Source organism: Ips typographus, linkage group LG6 (genome assembly GCF_016097725.1).
Source record: "Ips typographus isolate SLU linkage group LG6, UJ_Ityp_2.0, whole genome shotgun sequence".
In the NCBI taxonomy this organism is placed as follows: Eukaryota; Metazoa; Arthropoda; class Insecta; order Coleoptera; family Curculionidae; genus Ips; species Ips typographus.
In genome coordinates this window covers 4,267,073-4,290,903 of record NC_138427.1, presented here as the reverse complement: position 1 = coordinate 4,290,903, position 23,831 = coordinate 4,267,073, and the positions used below count along the sequence as shown (strand labels likewise).

At 32.9% G+C, this 23,831-nt stretch overlaps 2 protein-coding genes across 2 annotated transcripts in view; one reads left to right on the top strand and one right to left on the bottom strand.

The window, feature by feature from the left end:
* The first annotated feature begins 3,026 nt into the window (after positions 1–3,026).
* lab (labial) overlaps positions 3,027–23,831 on the top strand; it is a 29,161-nt gene continuing 8,356 nt past the window's right edge. The window contains exons 1-3 of the mRNA XM_081981532.1: positions 3,027–3,462; positions 6,371–6,749; positions 7,290–7,432. Of these exons, the coding sequence (XP_081837658.1) occupies positions 3,261–3,462; positions 6,371–6,749; positions 7,290–7,432 (724 nt within the window). The 5' untranslated portion in view covers positions 3,027–3,260. The remainder of the gene's footprint in view (positions 3,463–6,370; positions 6,750–7,289; positions 7,433–23,831) is intronic.
* Positions 14,130–15,076, bottom strand: LOC145730356 (sperm flagellar protein 1-like). Its single transcript, XM_081981533.1, has 4 exons — positions 14,778–15,076; positions 14,529–14,727; positions 14,347–14,477; positions 14,130–14,296 (listed from the first exon to the last, which is right to left on the bottom strand). Exons 1-4 carry the CDS (start codon positions 14,985–14,987, stop codon positions 14,159–14,161), a joined length of 678 nt encoding a protein of 225 aa, XP_081837659.1. The 5' UTR covers positions 14,988–15,076; the 3' UTR covers positions 14,130–14,158.

Below are 23,831 nucleotides of genomic sequence, written 5' to 3'. Positions count from 1 at the left end.
GACCTGTCATTTACAAGACTTGGTATTTGATAAACAAGATACAAAAATATATGACATTCAATTTGTTTCAAACTATACCAGCCTTCATTAACAGTATTTGCCAACTGAAATCCTTTAATAAAAGGTTAATAAAAAGAAATTCCCCGTTAAAACGACAAAAAAAACAATAACTTATCAATAGGAACAAATGATTTACAACATAAGATCAGCAAGCTCAATAAGATCTACATGTTCAGTGTACATGAGTAAATATGTCTTTTAACAGTACAATCTTGTCTGTCTGTTGACGCGCTTTTATATTCGTATAGAATATTATTGCAAGCAAAGTTTTGCAGTTTCGATTTTATAAACAAAATGGAAACATCTAATTCGCTAAGAAGTAGAGTGATTTTACCGCGGATTTTACACAATTTGCAAATCAATTTACCCTAAAAACCAGAAGAATGTTATTCCTAGGTGTTAAAATTTTAATGTTTTTCTGGTTTTAGTAGGAAAAATGATACTTGAACATGACGTTACCTACTAATCATGCAGTCACTTGACATTTTCTGTCTTCAATAAGTCATTTTTCTCTTCATTGAGAGTGTGATTAAACAAAACTCACTTACCTTTGCAATTATACGTCATCCCGTTTTGCTTTGATTTTTTTCATAGATACCAATGTCAATAATATACATAATAGTGTAATAGAATACTATTTAAGTTTTCATGGAGTTGTCATTACGACAGTAATATATTATTATAATAACGTAATGTCAAATAAATCTATTTATTAATAATCAATTAATAAATAATATAGCTTTTCACTTGACAATATTTTCAATATTTTGTGGATTATGATCCTAGATTGAATGACTGATGTTTTAGGTTTTTAGAGTTGGATCGGTATTGGGCTTTACTATTGGGAATCAAACTTTACAGTTTAATCGACGTTTTGCTAATTTATAACCGCATCATCAGGGCAAGCTTATTTTTAATTCTGTGTTAGTGGTGCATAACTAAATTCATATGGTGACAAATGCATTGAAATAATATTAAATTTTCCTTTTTAACCATGTAGCACAGTTTGAATGTATTTAGGTATATAAAATTAGTCGGAAGACGTCCGATTTGTAGTGAATCCATCCACATAGTTCCACTTCCACTGGTACAAAGTCAGGCAAATTATCTCTTGGTCTTCCTATATCGTTTAAGAACAAGTACTCACATAATAAGAAAATTAAGAAATGTAATACATTGATATTGAAAATTAATAATAGTTCTCAGGATAATACATTAATTGTTTTTCCCATGAATTAAACTGCTCGTCAAAAAGAATGGGACAAAACATGATCTAAATAATCCGAGTAATATACAAAGTGTGCCTGAGATATAGTCAAAAAAAGAAAAATTTGGTCTATGGTCTCTAATCGACTGTTGTGGTCTCTAGACGTTTTTGCCATCAGTTTGGCGATCAAAAACCGTTTACAAAATTTAATGCAAAATATGAAAAATCGGGTTATTTTCTCTGGAGACTTTTCGATAGAGAAGATAATCAAATTAAAATCATATATTTTATTATAAATCTTTTTTTTGGAACTAATTTGAAAGGCCATCAAGAATTACTATGTAATGATGCAAAAAGTTGGTTTTATTTTTGTTACTTCTTCTACAAATGACATAATTGATATTATCTTCTGTGAAAAATTATGAAGATAAGAAAAATCGGTTTTTCTCTGCCTCTGTCTGAATCACCCTGTATAAATATCCTGTGCCCTTCATAAATAAATGCAACGTGTGAAAGTTTTCCGTTTTCTAATTATATTCAAAATGTTATGCAGTTGTATGTGTTTTAAATGCCATCATAGCTGATATTAACAAGAATGATGAAAGGTAAACTACATGCAAATAATAAGTAGGATAGATTTGATAAATTGCGTGTTTCCCTTTAGAACCGCAACAAACTGTCTTGAAAAATGAGCAATGTTGACAGTTGAATTCCGGTTACACTAACAATTATTACTTAGCATAGAAGTTGTCGACATGCATACGTAGTGCGTTATGAAAGTAATGCGCATTTTCTGGGAAAAATATATTTATTAATCCTATTGGTACAAATGGTTAAGATTCTTCGAAATTCTTCTTTTTCTTTTTTGTCTCCTGCATCAATACACTTACGGAGACGATTTTGTCATGTTTGGAAAGTACCCTGAAAGTCCTCCACAGGAATGCCAAGAACTTTCTAACATGCGTTTGAATGTGTTCCGATGCTTCCCTTTAATCTCGCTCTTCAATAGGGGGAACCAAAAAAAGTCGGGACTGTAAAGGGTCTGAATGACCTCTGCGGTACTTTGATAAATTGAACTTATATACAAGACATCAAAACAATGCTCTCAATCACACGGTCCTCCTTCTAACCAATTTCCTGGTCCAAAGCAGCACTCCAGTGATCCTTCAGTCCTCTTACAGTTCCGATTTAGCTTCGTATGTTACAACGTTCTTGAAAGGCATTCCTGTGGAGGAGTTTTAGGGTACCTTCCAAGCCTGACAGAAACGTCTCCGTAAGTGCATTTTCCACATTTGTAACGATAGGATAGGAAAATACGAATTACTTTCATAATGAACCCCTGTATGTAAAAAATACAAAATTTGATTATTAAATAATTCCTTTATGTTCTGTTAACAAACCGTCTCATTATACCGCATGCATGGACAACAAATGCAACGTAGCACCGGGCCAATCCAGCCTGCCACCGGTCCCCAATATATACATGCATACGACATGCATGCTGAGCTGTCATGTCACACACAGTAGCTGACAGTTGTACCCTTCACTCGAATTGAAATGTTGCCCAGCAATGGTGGCTGGATGCTGGCCAATCAGAGGGCTGGCATCACCTAGCCACTTCAGATGCCGCCTCTGATTGGCGGGGATCCAGCTGCGCACTAAGACACGTGACGGCTACACAACATGGCCCCACCCAGAGGACTGGCCTCACATTATACCGCCAGAGGTTTTGTTGTAATGTTAGTTGCGCGAGATGTATGTAAGGTGAAAGTTTGTAAAACCGTAGTCAGCGTAAGTTAGCGTCGGTTTTTGCTGGTGTTAACAGTTACGTGAAATTAAGTCTCAATTACAGTAGTTATGCTCAAGTGCTACTTGAGAAGCAGTTTTCACGAAGACTTTAAGTGAAGTGTATAAAGTTAGCACTTATACGGTAGAATTTAAGTGAACTGCATTTCTTCTGTAAGAAGCGCATACCAGTGAAATTGGGTGAAACATGATCATGATGGACGTTAGCATGTACGGTCAACATTCCACGCCATCTTATAACACAGCGGACACTAATTTTTATAATTATAACGGTACTAGTGAACATTCTGTGCCACCCCATCATCAATATCCGGGAACTACTACTGGAGGGTATGTTGCAGGAGCTGCGTATCATAGTGGAAGTTACGAAGAGTCCTCTTACCTTTACGGTAAGTTCAATTGCATAAAGTTCGTCAATCATACTCTAAAGAATTATGAATTTAAGAAATCAATTTTTTGTCAGAAGATCTTTATAGCTTACTGTAAAGTTTACTAAGAATGACTTTGGCCGACTTCTTACAAACAAAAGTATTAAAATGTTTATTAATGCAAAGAATCAATAATTTTGCTACTGTCTTGCAGAAAAATGCGGTTTATGTGTAATTAAGTATTTTTGCTTATCATTACATAACATCAATTTTACTCATGATACCTCGTTTGTTTGTCTAAGTTGAGTTTGCCGATTGCACCAACGTATTTTTATGCTTACTTAAGCTAAGTAGAGATTGAATGTGATAATTCAGGTGTAAAACGTCACAGTCAAATGACAACTTAAAGACCATCATAAAGACACCTTAATGCGGGCCCATTGTTGACAGAGAATTACCCAAAAGCGTTTTAAAAAAGTTGCCAGATTTCACTAAAGGTTGTCAGAATTTTATCATTAAATTTTTAAAACATTTTAAAAATAAATCACAACTGGCAAAATGCATCTCATAAACCTATGAAATTTGTTGTAAATGATTTCGAACTTTATAGCTTTATAGGTATTTGACAGTTTGCAGCAATATGACATATGGAAATAGCTTCAAACAGCTTCAATTCACATCTTACGAAAATCCTGATGCTCAAGGATCTCTAAAAAACATTTTATGTTAATTTTAACAAATTGTACTAGTTTTAAGAAAGTTTTATCCACCACAATTGTGACTGATGGAAATATATCCACAATAGACAGTTACACGTCATAACCACCAAAAAACAACTCATAAAACTATAAAATGCATTATACAAATATGGTTTACCCTGATGGTATTGCTTGTAAACAAATTTTGCAATTTTACAACTTCATGGAATGGTATTTGACAGTTTTCAAGTTTATGACAAATTTAAATATGATTCAAATGAACAGATACACGTCGCGACTGTAGTAGTATTCTAAAATCTTCTAGATCTTTTTATGGGTGTTTGGCAAAAATGGATTTTTATAAAACTTAGATTTTAGGTAAAACTTAACTATAATCGTTATTTTTCGGAGGTTTAAAAGTTAATCTTCACTTTGCCGGTTTGTATATTGTTTCCTGTTCTTTTATTGTTGTTCGTTGTGTGTTAACAGTTTTTGTTTGGAAATCTTTGAGACTGACCCGGCTAGTACGTAGTAAATATGGAATTTGAAGGAAGATGTTTATTGAAGATGATGAAGATATTTTGAACGTATTTGACTTTCTAAGAAGGCACTATGTGAGGGCCGACTATTTCACTGCGTTAGACGTCTTTTTATAGACGTTTTAGATTGACCAAACCTGCAGTCTTTCGTATTTTGGAAGAAATAGAAGACGTGTTAGAGTTTCCAAGTGATATGTGTTTTTATCCTCTATTATATCCTTGTATTTGTTAGAAATTATAGTAAATAAACAAGACTTTTCTTCTCCTGTAAAATTTGGTAATCTGTTTCTTTTTTCCAATGTCAATGTGTACTGTGTAATTCTAAAAATCTAAAATTAATAACAACAGTTATAAGTATTCCTAAGTTCTGTTGCTTTTCAAATTATTTTTTTACATTTGTATCACATCCTCGATCACATCATAAAAGTATAATAATAATTATTAATAAAGAGGCAGGGAAAGACTTTTCTTGAATTCTTTATCCGACGCAATTGATATAATTTTTTGATTTCATTTAGTTATCCTTCCTTTATAATTGGTTTTGGTTTTACATTTTTTATTGAGGTCGTTTTACGCAAAAAAGTGGCAAATGGATGTCTATTTCTAGTCAGCATGTAATACTTTTGATAATGCTGTATTTTTTTCTAATTACCTCAAAAGCAAACGACAATTAATTTAAAATAGTATTTTATGTGAAGTTTGAGAATGAAGAAAATGTTCTAATAGTTCTTTTTGACATTACGAGAACTTTATTGTTATGAGAAGAAGAACTCTGAGAAGAAAGAAAATGTTGACTGTTCTTTGGCGACTTTCTTCGCATAAACTACTTGTGTAAGTGTTTAAATAATCATTAGGAGAAAAAGTAGAAAAATTTTAAGTGCAGTATATCAGACTAAAACAGATTCACCTTCCATCTATAATTACATCACTTAATTACTAATTATTGTTTATAAAATCGCCTGCCATATATTTCTAAAAACATAAAATTAACGACAACCGTTATTTGTTCACCTAAGTTATTAATATACTTTTCTTGCAAAGATGTCATCCGACGCAGTTGATATGAAGAACAAAATATCTTAAGAAATTCCTTCTTGCCTTTCTAAATGACAAATTATTTCTTATTCCAAGACCACAAGTTCCCCAATGAGTGATAGAAAAAGAATTTTATCACCTGAAAATCCTAATTTCCTAAAATGTTGCAGAGATTCAGAGAATAATAAGTTTAACGTCCTGCAGAAACCAAACTATATAATCAACCAATTCAACTTTTCATACCGTTGCAAAGCCCATTTCGTTGGCTATCCAGAGATGTATAACAATCTACTCGTAAACAACACAATCGAATAAGTTTAACAATATCTCGTTTTGTCTCGAACTGAAGACCGATTAAGATGCTAGTTCTTATTAAAATATCTGATCATTTGTGAAGCAAATCATAAAATAGTCAGATATCTATGAAACCAGAATAAAACGTTCTAGTTTGTTGTCTATTTGGCACCCAAAAGTAAAAACTAGTTAGATTTTTAAAAAAAAGCAGGACTATACTGCAGAACGAAACAATTTTTTCTTGACGTAATAGCTTGTATTTGATTTCAATTTGATACCTTCTTTGTTTTTCGTGAGTCTACCAACCTAGCAAATAAACGTAAATAGTCAAATGTACGCAAAAAACGAATTTTATTGTTACAGGTGTTGGTGGAGCTTCAACCGACTCAGGTGTAGAAACACCCCCCTCACCACAAGAACGCCATTTTTACCCCCACCAACCGAACCCCCCTGAAACCTCAATAATCAACACCGAAACTGGGTTGAGTTACACCAATTTAGACTACGGTAACTCGGGAAACCCTGTTTACCATCAACCTGGATACAGCGAAGAACCGTATCCAGGACGGCCGCATCCAGACCTTCTGCTTCGACATCCCGAAGACTCTGGCGATGGTGGTTATCCCTATCTGCACGACTCCAAATATCATCCTCTGGAGGATGGATACCATCATCATCCTCATATGGTGGGCGGAAGTCAAGGCAATGTGGGGTGTATGGAGTTTCAGCAGTTGCAATCCAGGTAAGTTGATCATTGAAACGAATAATTTAGAGCTTTAGGGGATTTAGTTTAGTACTAATGATTAGGAAATTTAATCAGGTGTTCTAGTTCTAGTTGACTAAAATGTTTATAAGCCTGCATAAAGTTTCTTCAATCAATGAAAACAAGAATTAATAATTTGATTTAACATACTTTATGAATATGAAATATTTTGAGACTTGGACTTTTAGTTTGTGGTAAAAACTTTTAAAACATGTATCTGCAAATCAAATTAAGTCAATTTAGAACACACTAAATAGGTACTTTGCAATAGTTTTATCAATACTCATTATCAAACTAGGATTCCCTGTATATTTATATACTATAAGTGGTTTTTTTTCAGAAACAAACAACAACGTCTAACTTGTTAGAATTTATACAAAAATTCTAATTAAAAGTGACATCTGAATGAGCTACTTAGTTTTAATCTTGAATGTGATTATTTTCTATTAACCTTGTTAAGTACTAAAATAGACAAAACACAAACATTTTCCGTGATTGAAAAGTGAATGTACTCCTCAGGTACAAAGAGGAAATGCTGGGTAATGATGGTCGAATGAGGCAGCACCATACGATGCATCCCATGAATACCAACCAACAACAACATCCAGTTTTACCAACTTACAAGTGGATGCAAGTTAAACGAAACATCCCTAAACCAACTGGTAAGTTTTTGAATCATTAAAACTGGTTCTTGTACCCACTGGATGACCCACTTTTCTGTTGAATTAAGCAGTAGGCATCCGAAAACCCCCCTAAACGTTTGCAGTCAAAAGTGATAAGGAATTTCCATAAAATGTTTACTTAATCCCTGTCAATAGCATTTTAACTTTTAACAGTTTTCAATGGGCAAACATAAATTACACGTTTGGGTAAACAAGAGGACACTCCGGAGTCAGTCACTTTGTTCTTAAAACGCACGATAATAATGCCTAAACATATGTTTTCGTGTTTATCTTTTGATTTTAAATATTGATCTTGTCCTCGTCGTATTTGCTCGGAAACAGGATATCAACTTGTCAACGTGAAAGTGATAAGAACATGGCAAAAGTTTAATACCCACATCGAGGATAATATGTCACTAAAAAATGTTGGGCTGTATTTTACCTCGAGTGGTTTAATAATTGGAAATTTATTGCTGTTGTTTAGAGATAATTTGTGAAATGATTCAATTAATATCGGGTCCGTTAATGCAGATTCCACTCTACTATCATAAAGTTATTGAAATTCTCTTGTTTATCTAAAGAGAAAAATGTGTGCCAGAAAAAATTAAAACCAGGAAGACAAATTTGTATACTAATTGTAATTAATTAACAAATTACATACTCGACATAAGTAGCTTTAAATGTCAGCTTTAATACGTTTGCTCGTGGGTTTCGTGATAAATCAATCAACTCTGTATAAACAAAAAATACTGCATCAGACTTACAGACGCACGTTGATTAGGTAGGTGACGCGAATAACTTTCGCATTCCTAAAAAAATATTTATACAGAGTGGAGTGGTACTTAAATAATTTAGGTGATAAAGTAACTTCCATCATCATTCGTTAATATTGATGCTGCTCATTAGTATCAACGCAAAACTTAACTGCATAATAGTGTAACTTCAACTATTTGTTATTTAAAACCAGAAAAATTTAGTTAGACACCTTGTATATTGTTATCTAATTTGTTATCTAATTTGTTATCTATAATACATCATCAAACTCAGCACGTCATGTCATAATTCACAGTGCAAAAGAAGTCGGTTATTTAGCCCACATAGAGGATTGCAAATTTCTAGATGAATGTAATTTCACATTGACAGAAATCTTTCAAAACTGAAATAAATTCCAAAATTTTCTTTTTTTTTTTGGTTACCGCCAGGAGTAATCAAATTTTTTGACATTTGAAGGAGACATATCAGTGAACTCCAAATTGTGCTATGTTATCATAGTTTAACCAACTCTCTATCTCGTACCGTTTCCAAGATCTCCATAGTTTCTCATACTTATCTAATGTAGGAAGAATATCCCTGTCCACCGATGCCAAAGGAATAGGTTTCTTGATTTTCCTACTCTGGTGCGGTAAAGTGCACTTTACTGCACCTATATAATACACATTTTAATCATCTATGCTCCGCTTTGCGTCGTTCGGGCAACTGCAGTCTTGTGCGGGAAAGTACCACTTTCCGCACCTGTTAGGTAAATAACTATTTTACTATGTATTTATATTTTAACAAAGCATTTAAGTTTTTCCATCAAATCAATAATTTCGACAAAGCTGAAGAAAACCTTGTAACTGACATGTCAGCCTGGCGGAACAAATGTCACATGACAACTTTTGACCACTTATCAGAAGTGATCAGATTGATATCTTGTGACAAACTCTCATATTTACAGTTATAAACTTTTCTCCATTATAGTCAATCAATTGTTTTTTCGTCTCTTACTTATTACCAGATGGATAATTCAGAAACTTCTATACAAGTGGTTTTTCAAGTGCAAATATTAACCTAAACGGTCTTATGACTAATTGCACCGACATATTTAAGAGTATCTTAGTATTCTTACTGGCACTTTAAGCTAAGTTATGTTATGACTGTGACAAGTTAGATACAAAATGTCACAGTCAAATTAAAACTAGCCAAGGGGACTTTGAATATGTCGGTGTAACCATCCATTCCATTACACTATGACAGGACATCATGTAATCCTATGTTATTATCATTAATTTTTTTACAGCTAATAATCTTGATAATTGTTGTAATTATACGTTTTGAAGTTGTTTATTTTTCAATTTCTGATGTCAATAGGTTATTTATAGCATAAACTTATTTCTATGCTTTGTTTTCATTCAGTATCAAGTAAAAAATTATTTTTAATCATAAAAAAGGTTGTTGAACAGCAAATTGCGTGACATGTCAGACTACATTAGCCCCTGGACGCGTGCAAGTTCAAGGCACCCCAAGTCTACGTCATATACCCAGAGTGTTGGGACTAGACTTTTTGTGTGCAACTATAAATAGACAAGTCATATTTCCAGCAAGAATTCAAAACAATACTTATTGCAACGTGGGTAAAAGCTTCAAAGCCAACATTATTATGTAATGCGTTACGTAAACTCGGTAAAACAACGTTGATTGCATATCTTGATAGCATTTGAGTTACTTAGCATTAAGTAAGAAGTAACAATAATGGGCCTAAAATTAAAAAATGTTCAGTTCAAGGAAAGTCAATAATGGCAGTTTTAATGCAAAAAAATATGGTTATTAATGGTTTCTGACACAACTCATACAAGACAGAATGAAGAGCAGACAATCCCACTTACCTACTTTTTAGTACGTAAGTTTATGCCGGCTGCTTGGTGACCCATACCGCAATCAGCAGTTTGTGTCAGAGAAAGAAAAAACATATGGCGGTTGCAAAATTCTATACGGCATGATCAAGCGAAAATTGAACCGGGCAGCAGTACGGAAAATATGAACGAAAATAAGCCGTATAAGTATAAACGTTTTTCTTCAAAAGCTTTTAGTTGCGGCCCGTTATCAGGTCGCGTGGATCTTTAAACACGTCCAGATCGGATCGAAGTGGCCTTTCAAATTTGACATTACCACACGGTATGACACGCCGCCGAAGCAAGTGGAAGTCGTGCCGATATCGGCCCACTTTTGCCTTAAAAACGAATTTATCAGGAAGTTAAAAATGAGACCCGAAAAAAAGAAAAAATTTTGTTGAAACCAGGAAAAATTCGTTGTTCGACTGCTCACTAGAATGATAGGTAAAATTGAAAGATGAAATTATAAAATCAACAGTAAGCAAAAATATGATTGTCTTGATAAGGAAGGAGCAACATACATTTTTCTCATCACATTACTTCCTTCAATTTTTTTTCTTTATTTTAGACTTACATCAGGTTTCTCATCTATTCTTAATTAATTTTTTCCATTCCTACTTTTCTAACCTTTAGTTTACGCTCTTTCCGGTAGAGGTGGTTTTTCCAAAATTTACGCTTTCATTCTAAATATCCGATTATCTATTATCGTGGTGTAAAACTGCAGTACTTCATCTCTTCTGTAACACGAGATATCAGTAAAAAATCGTTAAAAAAGGCCATTTTACAGTTGTAAACGTTAAATTACTAATTAAATAAGATTACTATGTTTCACATGAGGTGGTTATAATGGGAGTAATTAGTAAACGCAACTCCACTTCGATTCGAATCATTTTTGTTTGTTTTTTGAGTTTATGGACATATTCCTGCATAAACTAACATCTCATTTGAGAAACCCTGGTACTACAGACAGTATGATAGCATCTGGAAACATCATGTAATTGAATCAGATCGATTAAATTACAGGAGATTATCGGCGGAATCGGGTAAAGACATTTTGGAATATCAATTTGGGAATAAAAAATATTATAGAAAAATTTAAAAGTATATAAGGTTTCAAAAATTATGCAAAGTAGTAATAATAATACTATAAGGGCAAATCAAATGAACAACTGATGTGAGCATAATTATACTACATATTCTGCCATTGTAGTAGATAGACATTCAGAGTATTAAGTATTCGCATCTTGTTAGAGAACATATGACCATTTTTTTCCGCTTTTGCATAAAGTTGTATCAAATCTTTATATAACTTGAATATATATAACTAAAGAAATCTACGAACCAAACTACTATAATGTAAAAATGATTGTATACTTGTAGAGAGGATACTTGAGAAAACGGAAGGCATTAGCCAAGCACTGAATTCACATCAAAAAAGTGCCTTAAAAGTGTTTCTTTCTACGACTCCTATAGAAAATAAAATTTTCCCGAAAAGTATCACTTTCACTACCTATAGGGATGAGTGAAAGTGCCACCAGAGAAACTGAAAGTATTTTCCTCCCATGGGAGGAAAAGTTCCTCCAGTAAAAGTCACACTTTCTAAAGAGAGTTTGTCTCTTTCTTGACAAATTGACAAACATATTTTGAATAACAACACCTTCTTTTTCAGCTAGGTATTTATGTTGTATGCTGCTTTTTTTCATAAAACATAACATGCGCAACTCTGGAGTAAACTGCTTTTTGCACCCTTAAACTTGAAATTGTTTGGGAGCAAAAGTTGCACTTTCCTCCCTAGTTGCGCTAATAACTATTGTTTTACTTCGGTATTTTAATAACAAAAAATTCCACTCTATCAAAATCTACGTCAATTTTACTTTATTTTAACGTTCTAATCTCTTAAAATGAACTATAGGTTAAGTTTCAGTACAAAGTTTTTTCAAACTTGAATTATTTGGAAAAAGGGCAAAACAAACAATAAAAAAAAAGAAACAATCACGCGAATACACAAATTACGAAACATCATAAAATAAAATATTTCGTGTCCATTTTTTTCAATAATTCAATTTTAAGGTTATTAAACTGCTACTGTTTATCTTTTTTACTTTCTTTTTTATATAACGTTTTGTAAAGACAAAACAAAGAAAAAAGCTGTAAAATGTATATTTTTGTTTAGTATTTTATGTTAAGCACCGTATCAGTACACCTTAATCCAACCCTCAGATTCTGTTTTTATTTACCTTTATGTCTATAATTGTTATATATTTTCAGAAAAAAAAACAATAAAAAAATATAATATGTACAAGACATGTGCAAATATTGTTTATTCAAATTTGAAATTTTTGGCATGTTTTTCAAAACTGATTTTGTTTTTGGTTTTTTAACTAAACTAAACTTTAAATTAGTATTGATTAGATGTCCTGCTTTATGTTTGCTTAAACACTTTTGGGTGAGACTGTAAGTTTCGCACCATTTTCTTAAAAATATTAATAGTTGTATTGTTTTTCTTATCGTCATATTATACAGAGTGTCTGGCAATGAAACGATCAACACTTAACGAGGAAAATCTACAGCAAATCTATGTTTGACAAGTTTTTATAACACTTTATCAAAAAAGTTCGTTAAAGTTATTATTTTTTACAATAACTTTTGTGCTAGTCATCTGATCATTTTAGAGTTTGGTACACATCTTAGCTACAATCTTCTGTATTACTGAGCAAAAGATGATAGATTTGTTCAGTGGTTCTTACTTTACTAAATAACCTAAAATAAATCATGACATCCTGAAGAAATGTTTTAACAATTCTATTAAACTCGCAGCTAATGAAGAAAACCTTTAGTGTTGGCGTTGTTGATGTGTGTTAAAAGTTGATACACCTTGTTCAAAATACTTATATCTATATTAGTATAGAAAACATAGAAAGCGGCAGTATCTCCAAAACTGAAAATGATTAGTTTGTAATCGCTGACAAAACTGAACTTGTGTAGAATAACCCAGCTGCACCAGGCGATATTTGTTCAATTTAGTATCAGAAAATTAGCTACTTTGAGTAATAACAAGAATATTTTTGAAAAAATTCGCCATCCCAATGTATAATAAACCAGCATATTTGACAGTCAGTTTATGACAAATTAGTTGGCAATTTTCTGAAGTAAGTAAATAAAGTAGTGTATGAGATACCACCGCTTACCTCATTTAGGGAATCAGTTATTGACTTTGCCTTCCTTCTTTCCACTTTTTTCATTTTACTATTAGAATATAATTATCATTCTTCTAACTAATATCACCGTACTTTAAAGCGGTCAATTTTAACTAACTTACAGAACTGTCATACAATCACCATCAATAACCGTAAATCTTACACAACAGCAAATATGACGACCAAATTATATTTGAGCCCTGGAAAAACCAACTGTTACGCTAATCCCGCCAGACTGAAATATCACATAACAAAAAACCCATCCGAAAGTTAAAAAACAATTGAGCGAACCTAATCGAGAACCGATCAGATAAATTGGGTACCCTTGATAAGTGTTCCCGTAAATAAATATGAGATACACAGCAAAGCCCTGTATTAAAATAAATAAATCCTTATCAGAAATCTAATAATACGGTTACCAATATTGAAAAGAAGATTTGACGTGTATCATATTAGCCTAAGCTTTTGTCCATATAATATTGCTACCGTTTAAAACCGTTTATCTAATCGGCTAATCCCGGAGTATTTTATCAATTTCATTTTTTTTGCTTATGTTTTTGGAAAAATTAGTAGAACTGTGGAGATAGAATTTATTAGAAAGTATGCCAGTTTATGTTAGAATGTTTTGCAAATATTAGAATCACCATACAAAAATCAAGTAAACATGTCATATTGGAGATATGACATTGACGAGAATGTGTGCGTTTATAATCTAATCTAAGGTGAAATTGTTGCATTGATATTATTTACAAGCTGAACTCGAAGGCTATAAATTACAATAAAATTGAAGGCATTCAAAATTTAGGATACGAGTTTCCAACTTGCTTAATGAATAATAATCACTTTAGATTAATTTTAATGCATTCTTTAATAGTAGACTAAAATATTTTATTAAAAAACCGAGTCCGGGGTGACGTAGTGTTATCTCCTTCTCCATTGGCCATAGTTTGCAGTTGATTGGTCAGGTCGTTTATTCTTTCGTCCTTAATGGAAATCAGATTCTCCAAGTGTTCTACCTATACAAATATAGAACTAAAATCGAGCGGCAAGCACAAAAATTGTTAACCTTTTGCTTGAGTTCTTCAAGTTGTTCACTTTTTTCTGCTATATCTGACTCCATTTTGTTGTATATGCTTAGAGGTATTAATTTTTGAATGGAGGTCCTGGACCCATTTTTAACTTTTATATCTAGTATTGCTACAATTTTCCTAATGAATTATGGTTTATGAATTGTTTAGGAAAGGTTACCATCAGCAGATTCTTCATTGGAAATCCCTTCGAGGTAGTAAATCTTTTCCGTGCTGTGAGTACTTTTATCTAAAACGGCTTGCTGTTTTTCCACTTTCACTTTGACTCTATAGAGTAGCTTTTCGATTGCTCCAGGTACCGCCTTGGCCAATTGTTCTTTTTCCATGTAAGTCAAGTTAATTTTTAATTTATTCAGTACCTGAAAAAAGTTGCTGCATATGTTGATTTATAAAATGTTGCTACACAAACTTTTTTGTTCAAAATCTCCCAGTTAATAATTTTCTGTGAAACAGCGTTTCTTGGTGCATAGTTGTGCAGCTCTACTAACTTGGGATAGTGTTTCTTCAACATTTCAGCTAAGGGTACTGCATCAGAGAAATCTCTGTTCAAGTTCTTCTTCTGGCGTGTGATCTCATGGTCGTCGATCCATCGAAAGAGGTCATCCAAGTCAATGTCCATTCTGATTTTCTTTTTAAGAGGCTAATCTTATTGTAAATAAAGTAAAACGTCAAAAAAATACTGTCCTAAGATCAAAAATGACAATGACGACTCCATGTACCCGCCATACCTTGACTGTCCCGTTTTCACGGTAATCATGCCTAATTCGTATTCCCATAAAACAAACAACAAAAAGAGGGGCAGCCATCCAATTTATGAGATCAGCAGACTCTAAATAATATCAGATTTGGTGTTCAGTGAAGGCAAGCAAGGAGCAGCTTAGTCTGGGGATGCATTCATTAATCTGTTGTGACAGCCCGGTGTTAACTACACGCTACATCGGTAATTACCGGAGACAGACGCGACATCGATACAGGCCCATCTTCTTGGAAATTCGTGTTATGATCACCCTGTCTACGATACTTTAATTGCCAAACTTCGTTGATTTTCTTGGCGCAATTAATATCGAAATTTGGCCGGGTGGTTCGGTCTGAATTTGCTTAGTATATGAAGGAGAGCAACCAGTTTATAAACCCAGAAAAATATTAATATTTGTATCTGTACCACACGTATATAATATAATAGGGATTATAAAATTACTATAAAAATTGCTGAAAATAGTCACCATTACTTAGTTTGGTGCTTTTTAAAAGAAAGGTTTTTTTGTCCTTCTGTTTTCTAAACTATATTTTTCATAACAATATGCCCCAACAAAGTAATAACCTGTTTATCAAACCGTTCATTTAAGAATGGTTTTGCACCTAAAGAAACGGTTTGCTTTGGGGAAAATTTATTAAATGTTCTTACTCTGAGAATTTATTTACTTTTTAATCCCCTAAGATCAAGTAAATCATAAAATTTTACTTAAAGTGAAATCTACTCTACATCACTTAGGGGCCTATTTTACAAATTGTAAAACATAATTCTACTAAATATCACAAAACTTGCGAAAGAATTTGACACAAATAGTGAAAAAAAATATCATAATACAACCAACAAAAGTTTATAAAACTGTTTTTCAAATTCTGGATCCGCTGTGGATGTAACTTTTAGTTAGTTCCTTTAAATAATTAAAAAATTAAAACGTCTTAAAGTGTGACAATGGGCAAACAAGTTCTTATTTAAAATTGTATGAACTAAATGCTATTGCATTTTTGTTGATCGGTCGGTGGGATGAGGTTGGATGCAAAAGCAAAGCTACAATATCCACCTTGTTGTTCCATTTGAACAGAAGTCATTCTGAAATGTTCATTAAATTCGAATATTGAATAAAACCCGAAGTTTATTCTAGGCCTAAACAGTCGTCGACATATTTGAATTATTTCTTCATTTTCACTTTCTGACGAAAAACCACTAGACAACATTTTGTAGCAGCTTTGTATAGGAATATTTAAAACTTGTATAATTATCTATCTTTCTTTAAAGTTAAGTGTAAGAGCTTTAGTAGTTAACAAGTGTCATACAACTTTGTTACCTAGACTAGTTAAATTGATGGTAGTTTACTTGTAAAGTTGTAAAAATGTACCTGCCATTACTCAGATTTGTCATTTCATAAAACGCAAGTAACTACATATTTTGTCACACTTATAATGTTGTCTTAGTATCAATCATGTTAAACTTTTCTAAGAAATCAGTAATACTATATCTGTGCTCTAATCTTATTTCTAATTCAACATTTTCTCCATCTAGTTCACTCTTATGTTTATGACAGTTCATGTAACTGTTTATCTGGTTTTATGAATATGAACCAGCTATGCAATAACTGCCCCCATGTTAGTAAATGTAGATAAGTATGGTTTACTGTTCCACATCTTAAAAGAATGAGATTCTAAATACTTATACCTGATATACAGTGCGTTTTTTTTAACGCGCAACATAGGATTTTACGTGTTAAATTTTTAAGCCCATGTTAGACCATGTTATTTTGGAACTACAAGTATAAAACTTGACGTGGGGCTGTTTCGTACCCTGAAGCTTAAGTAAGTTTACCAATTCGGCCTAAAAAGTGTTAAAAAGCTTGCAAAAAATCATCTTTTTTCGAAAAGGTTCTATCGTTTCATACTCCCTGTATGCATTGTTGTTCTTTGTTGTTTTTGATACTGGCACGGCAGGTAGCAGGTAAAATTTGGCGTAGAAAGTAAAACAGGGTGATCACTAACTTTATATCAAGAAAGTTAAAAACAAAAGAAGTATTTTTATAAGTGAATTGTTCAAAGTGACCTCCGTTTGAAGCCAAACAGTATTCCAAACAATCATAAAATGCCCTTTTGACGTTCAAAAGATGTTGGGTCGTGATGCAGTCAAAATATGCCACTTTACCTGCTACCTGCCCTGCCAGTATAAAAACAACAAGGAACAACAATACATACAGGGAGTATGGAACGTTAAAATCTTTTCGAAAAAAAATGATTTTTTTTCCAGTTTTTAATCACTTTTTAGACCAAATTGGTAGACTTACTTAAGCTTCAGGGTACTAAAGACACACCCGTCAAGTTATAGACTTGCAGTTCCAAAATAAAATGGTCTAACATGGGCTTAAAAATTTAACACGTAAAATCCTATGTTGCGCGTTAAAAAAAACGCACTGTACATATGACTAACGGGTTTAAAATTTTGGCAAAAAGAGATCTCTCAATTTGATCCGTTTTGTGGCGTCTGTCCGCCTCAACCAACCATCCGGACAAAAGCTCGAAAAGGGAGTAAAAGAGCGCACGATGGCTTTCGTGGTGAATATTTTCCTAGCTTTTTATCGTTGTTTAGTTTGGGCCGGTTTATATTGTACGGGCCCCGGTGATCAATCGTCCCCCGTGACAGGTCGACATATTCATATTCGCATATTTTTTCCAGCTTTTATCTACTGAACCAGTAGCTTTATTATTCTATTATGCTACAAAGATCGCTCGCCCGCCTCGCATATAACAGCATACTTAGTTTCCATAACTATGAATATTAATAATACTCGAGATTAAGCGTTGGCTTTCAAGAAAGCTGTTTTCGCTATTTAGAAACTTGCACTTTTTCTATTCGCGTCGCCATTACGTATTCATCATTAATCAATATAGAAATCAGAAACGTAATATTACCGACTTTTAGCACCAGCTGATTTCGTAAATGCACTTAGTACATAACATCAGGCGAAGTTTAACCCCTTTTAATTTGTCCAGCTATCAGCTGGTCAGTCCCTAATCCATTTGGTTGCAAGTGCCCGAAATTCAATTAAACGTCATTGCTGGACATATTCAGGCTTAATCTTAAAAGAGTAAAGTGTTGCATCTGTTACAAAAAATTACTAAGCTTGTCCAGAAATGTTAATTGAAAGGTTCTTTGTCAGGTTAATTGATTAGAATTTAGAATTATGTATTAACTAGTGATACCCTTATAAGTATAGACAGTACTCAATTGTTCAGGTACCACTATTGAAGTATACTGGTTGGAAATGTGCTTAGTGTTTTTCTAATTACTAAGTATGATAATTGCAAGTCATCTGATTAATGAAAACCTTCAAAAAATTGTCATTTTGTTATAGAACATTTTAGATTACTGTTGCTTCTTGTTCTACAGCTAGCTCATAACAAAAGCACATCAGTAAATCTAGCCGATTTATTCTCAGTAGTCTAGTTATCTAATCAAACACACAAATCTTTTTAAGTTGGAATGATTATGATCATTATAATAATTTTGATAAATATCAGCTTTTTGACCAGTATATTTCCCAGTGTTAAATAATCAGTTCAGTAAAATCTGTTCAAAATATTAACTTATTAAGTCCGAACAAACAACAACATAACCTAGTCAAAAACACAATTTTCGCGAAAATATACACACTGACACTACTCAAAACCACCCCTTTTGGGACAGTTTGAGTTTATGAGGAACGTACCTTCAAAATCTTTGGAAGGAAGTATAAGAAAGTTTTATATTTCAGTTTGGCGTGCACAATTATGATTATTTTTAGCATAAAAAACTGTGTCTTGACAAAAGAAAGCAGAATTTTGGGATACATTTTGATGTTAGAACCAACCTCTTGTCACAGGAACCAAGTTAGGAGCTGTCATATTGTGACATCTTTATAAAGCTTGTTCACTTGCTCTGCTCTATTTCCCGGCCAATATCTCTCTCGGTTATTTAAGATTTTTTAAAGAAAATTTGCGTTGATATCCTTTTATTGGTTAGTTAAAAGAAAGGCAAAATTGCGAGCTATGTTTTCACGTTTGAACGAACATCCTAGCTGTCATAGGAACCAAGTTAAGAGGTGTAAAATTATGACATATTTAATTAAACTTCATTACTAGCTCTGCTCTGTTTCCGATCAAATCACTCGGTTATTTGTATTTTTTGAAAGAAAATTGTGTGAAGTTAAAAGAAGGTCAAAATTGCGGGCTATATTTTGATGTTTGAAGGAAAGCTAACGCGTGTCAAATAAGGACACCTGTCATCTTTAAAGAAACAGTAGAAAAGTGGCAGTTTCAACGAAGCAGAGAGATATAGAGACTGTTTAAAGAAATGTATCAAATTTACAAATAACAAATTATAATCTATGAAAATACTTTTCGGTATTTTCTTTATTTCTACTTCCTAGTCGAAAAGTTTTAGTTTAAATTTTAAAAGTATTATGATTTTGGCTTTTGCACACATTCTTTCTATTCCAATTGATAAAACTAATTTTTGAATTTGTGTTTTAGAAACATTGTACAATTTTAAACTAAGTAGGTAATAATTATTATTGCAACTTGCGATGCATTCAATCATGATCATCATCGCATATCGTAATTTAGATAATTGTAATTTATCTTTTTTGTAAACCAATGTTACTTTTGCCAACAGCTGCCTTCAGACCACAAGGATGTTTTGCATATCTATAATCTAACAATTTGACAACCTGCAGTTTTGTATTTGCGCAAACAGGCTAATCAAAGAATTACTTTAATAAATACTAGAATATCGTGTGTACAAAATATTTTTTATTTTAAATTTTAACTTGATTTAATGTATGATTCAATCTATAATTGGATGAACGATCACAAGAACCATTTAAAACTTATTTTTTGAAAGAAGACGATTTTATTCGGTCAAGGATTGTAATCCAATGCTTTAGGCACAAATTATCTTTGGGTGAAAAAGTGTAAACAAGTTTATTTTACTGCCCGTTCTCCTGAGAGACGGGCCGTAAAAATGGTCAAAATCCCTAGGGCGTAAAGTCGATGTTTTTGCCATGGAAACCTAGGCTTAGTAAAACATTACAGAGTCCTTTGTGCGTAAAACATACTTGTTATCTTGCTCTTAGTGTTGCGGTAACAATTGTTGCTGTTAAATTTACCGAAAAAACATAAAAAATACGTTTGAATGGTAGCAATGTAGTATTCTTTTGTCACTTATTTTATGCTATGCACTAAACTCAACAACACTTACTGACGAAGTTTCGATTTGTACTGAGATCTTCATCAGGAGTATTTCCTGTTAGTAAGGAGTTGTTTTTTGAAACAGAAACCAATCTGTATAAAAACAAACACGAATAGTAAAATTACTAAGAAGAATAGATAAGAGAAAAAAAAAGTGGCATAGATATAATTAATGACTAGATGGTTCACATTGTATTTTTCGATTTAGGCAAATTTTTGAACTACCTAAGAAAACAAACTTAATTTGTCTGTCCACAGTTACAGTAATATCTTGAGCCAGGAATCGAAAACACAGTTTTTGCCTGAGATAATTGATCCCAATTAGTTGCATTGACAAGTTTTGATGAGAATCCTATTAGACTTAACAATGACCAATAATTTCGTTACGAATTGAATATTTATGAATATAATTATCATACAGACAGGACCCAAATCAAAACTACAAACTTGTAACTAAATATGTTGATGCTTTACACAGGTTTTTATGTAATTTTAAAGTCATTGGACTAATTCAAGTACAAGTTGACTTATAAAAAAGGATCACTTTATTATAGTCTACGGTCGGAATCTTTCAATTCAAAGTATCTTCGGTTAAACAGTAAATTGTACTGGACAATTTTGTATTTCAAGACAAAAACAAATAGCAGCACGTGTTGTTTACATCACCTACGTCAGAGCGGTTCAATTAGGAAATTGTCCCAACAAGAAGAATGTTTGCCCATGACATTTTTAATCTACAATTTTATAGAAAATGCCAATTCACTTTAAAGTATTTGATATTGAATTTCCCGCAGGCCGAGCCACTTTAGATAATGGCTTATTTGGTAAACCTACACGGAGCTCCCCTATGATTAAAAGCAAACTCTTTTCAATATCATCGGATAAGAAATAACCTGTTCGAGAGAATGAAACAAAAATAAAAATTTACACTGTCTACAAGGCACCCGATTAACCGCATCCTGGTCTGGGAACCTTACAAGCAAGCGTGGGTAGAAAGATGACTCTTTTTGGCCAGTTATCTTTAGCTGTCAAAATCGTTACATGCCCATTCAACCAATTTAGTTCGGAGACACCAAGATGATAGTGATATCCCCTTTTTGTTGCACCACAGAAACCGGACATATTCAGCCTTAAGGGACTCAAAATAACTCAAGTAGATAGTTAATGATCCGTGAATTTTGGCAAATTAAAATTTGTCTGACCGTTGCGGGCAAGGTGAGTGTGGTCAGGCTTATCAGTAATGAAAGGTCTAACTTTACTGGGGATTTAATAGGCCCGAAATGATTGGCAAGGTTGACAAACTCGTCGGGCCACGGTACGTTGTTAGTTCTTATCATTTAATAAAGTATGTTAATTGTATCTACATGACAAAGGTTTTTTCTAGGGGAATCCTTTATCGCGGAAATCGCGACCCTCACGAAATCGTGGGGGCACGCATTGCGTGCACGCAAAGACCTTTCTCATACAGATTAAGTGGCGAGACATTTACTGCTTACTAAATATACTCAAATACCTGCTAAAGTTTTATTGCTGTACGTATTATGTCACAGTATTTTATTTAGTAAGTTTTATTTAATCCTTGATGTTTTTATCGTAGTATCATCACCATTTTTGTTATTTCAGAACACCAATAAACTACCATTATTCAATAAATGAATGAGCCAAACTTTACACTACTCGATAAGATATGTGCTCGAAAAGATGGCGTATAGAAAGAACTTAATAGATAGTATACGCCTTCTTTTCAGTATGCTATTTTTTGTTGATATGGATAATATTGCTGACGATAAAATATCAGGACCGAAATCGTACTTTTTCTTGCATTGTTAATTAAACAACTAAAACGTTGATTACATTGATTAGTGGTGGCTTAACGATTTAGACTTTCTGTATTATGTGGAAGTTTTCAGATACTTAACAAAAATAAATAGTATGCAAGTATTTACAACTAATGTCTCATAACCTCAACCCTATGTATTTTAGCAATAATAGTACATTATTAACGTGACGTTTAAATGTGCACTCAAGAATAATTTCCAGAAAGACACTGGAAAAGGTAACAGAAGAAAATTGAAGTAATTCTAGTGTTAAAAGAAAGAATAAGAGTGTTAAAGTTTGACACTCTCATATAAAAGACTTTAGATATCTTACTTAAAGCTGAGGACTTTGAATTATGTTTCTTTTATATGTATATTGTAAATGTAGTCAAAAACTGTTTTTCTTATATTGCTGCTAAACCTTGAAAATTAAATTTCTTAAATTTAAATTTCTTCTTCTTTAGGTGCCGTCTCCGTTTCAAAAGTCTTTATGATCTTTACTTCTGAGATCGCGGCTCTAAATAATTCGTTGTTACTCCATCCAAACCGCTCCCTAAGGTTCTTCAACCATGAGTTTCGTCTCCTTCCACTGAATCTCTTTCCTTGACATAATGATTTGTAAAATTCGATATTTGTCTCCCCTCATGACGTCCTATGTATTCCAACTTTCATCTCTGTAATGTAGGAATTATTTCTCTCTCCTTATCGTCTCATCACTTCCACGTTGGTTACTCTCCATTCGGGAAATCTCCGGATACCCACATTTCAAGCGCTTCCAGTCTCCTCATTTCAATTCCCTTTATAGTCCATCCCATAGTATAGTATAGATAGCAGATTAGATCTCGACAGCAAAAAAGTCTCTTCATTCTTACAAATGTTCTTCTGATCTGTCCATATTCTTCACAAAATTACTAATTTTCTGCTCAATTTTGCTTGTAATAATCTTTCTTTGGTTTCCTGATTTTTGTGCGAGGTACCCGTTGTATTACTGTTGTGCACTTTTCTTTTACAGCCTCTTCTCTTATCCATGAGATTAATAATTTTCCTAGTTATCCATTCTTTCTTTCCTGTTAGTTTTTTTTCTTCAGAGCTATTGGGAGTTCCACTAAGGCTGATTTAACTCTGACCCATTTTTCGGTTAAGTTTCTTCAGATCTTCGTTAATGCTAGTTTGCACATTATTTGATAATACCTTACATTTGAAAATACCGATATCTCTTATTGTTCCCGTTTAATGTGACGAACAGTTTATTAGTACAGGTGTAAATTTTTCATTATATCAATCAATATTATTCATATAATTTTCTTGCATAAAAACCTCAAGTTTTTTAATTTTTTGAGCTGGTAAAATTAAGCCAGTTTTTGTGGCTCTTATTTTTTCTCTTCTCTAATAATGATCATAATTTAGATTCTGCTACCTATAGCTTAAAATAACAATCCATAGATAATTTCCATGGCTGGTGAGGTGTGTAATCTTTATTGACGACACAATTTTTATATTGCACCAATGATATACTAAGTTCTTATTAGTGATGTAACATTTGTGTCTCCAGTATCTCTTGTAAATTTTTTTTTCAGTTATCTGTAATAAATAACTTTGGATAAATTTGACAATTAACGTGAGAAAATAGTCTGCATTGCTGCAATTTG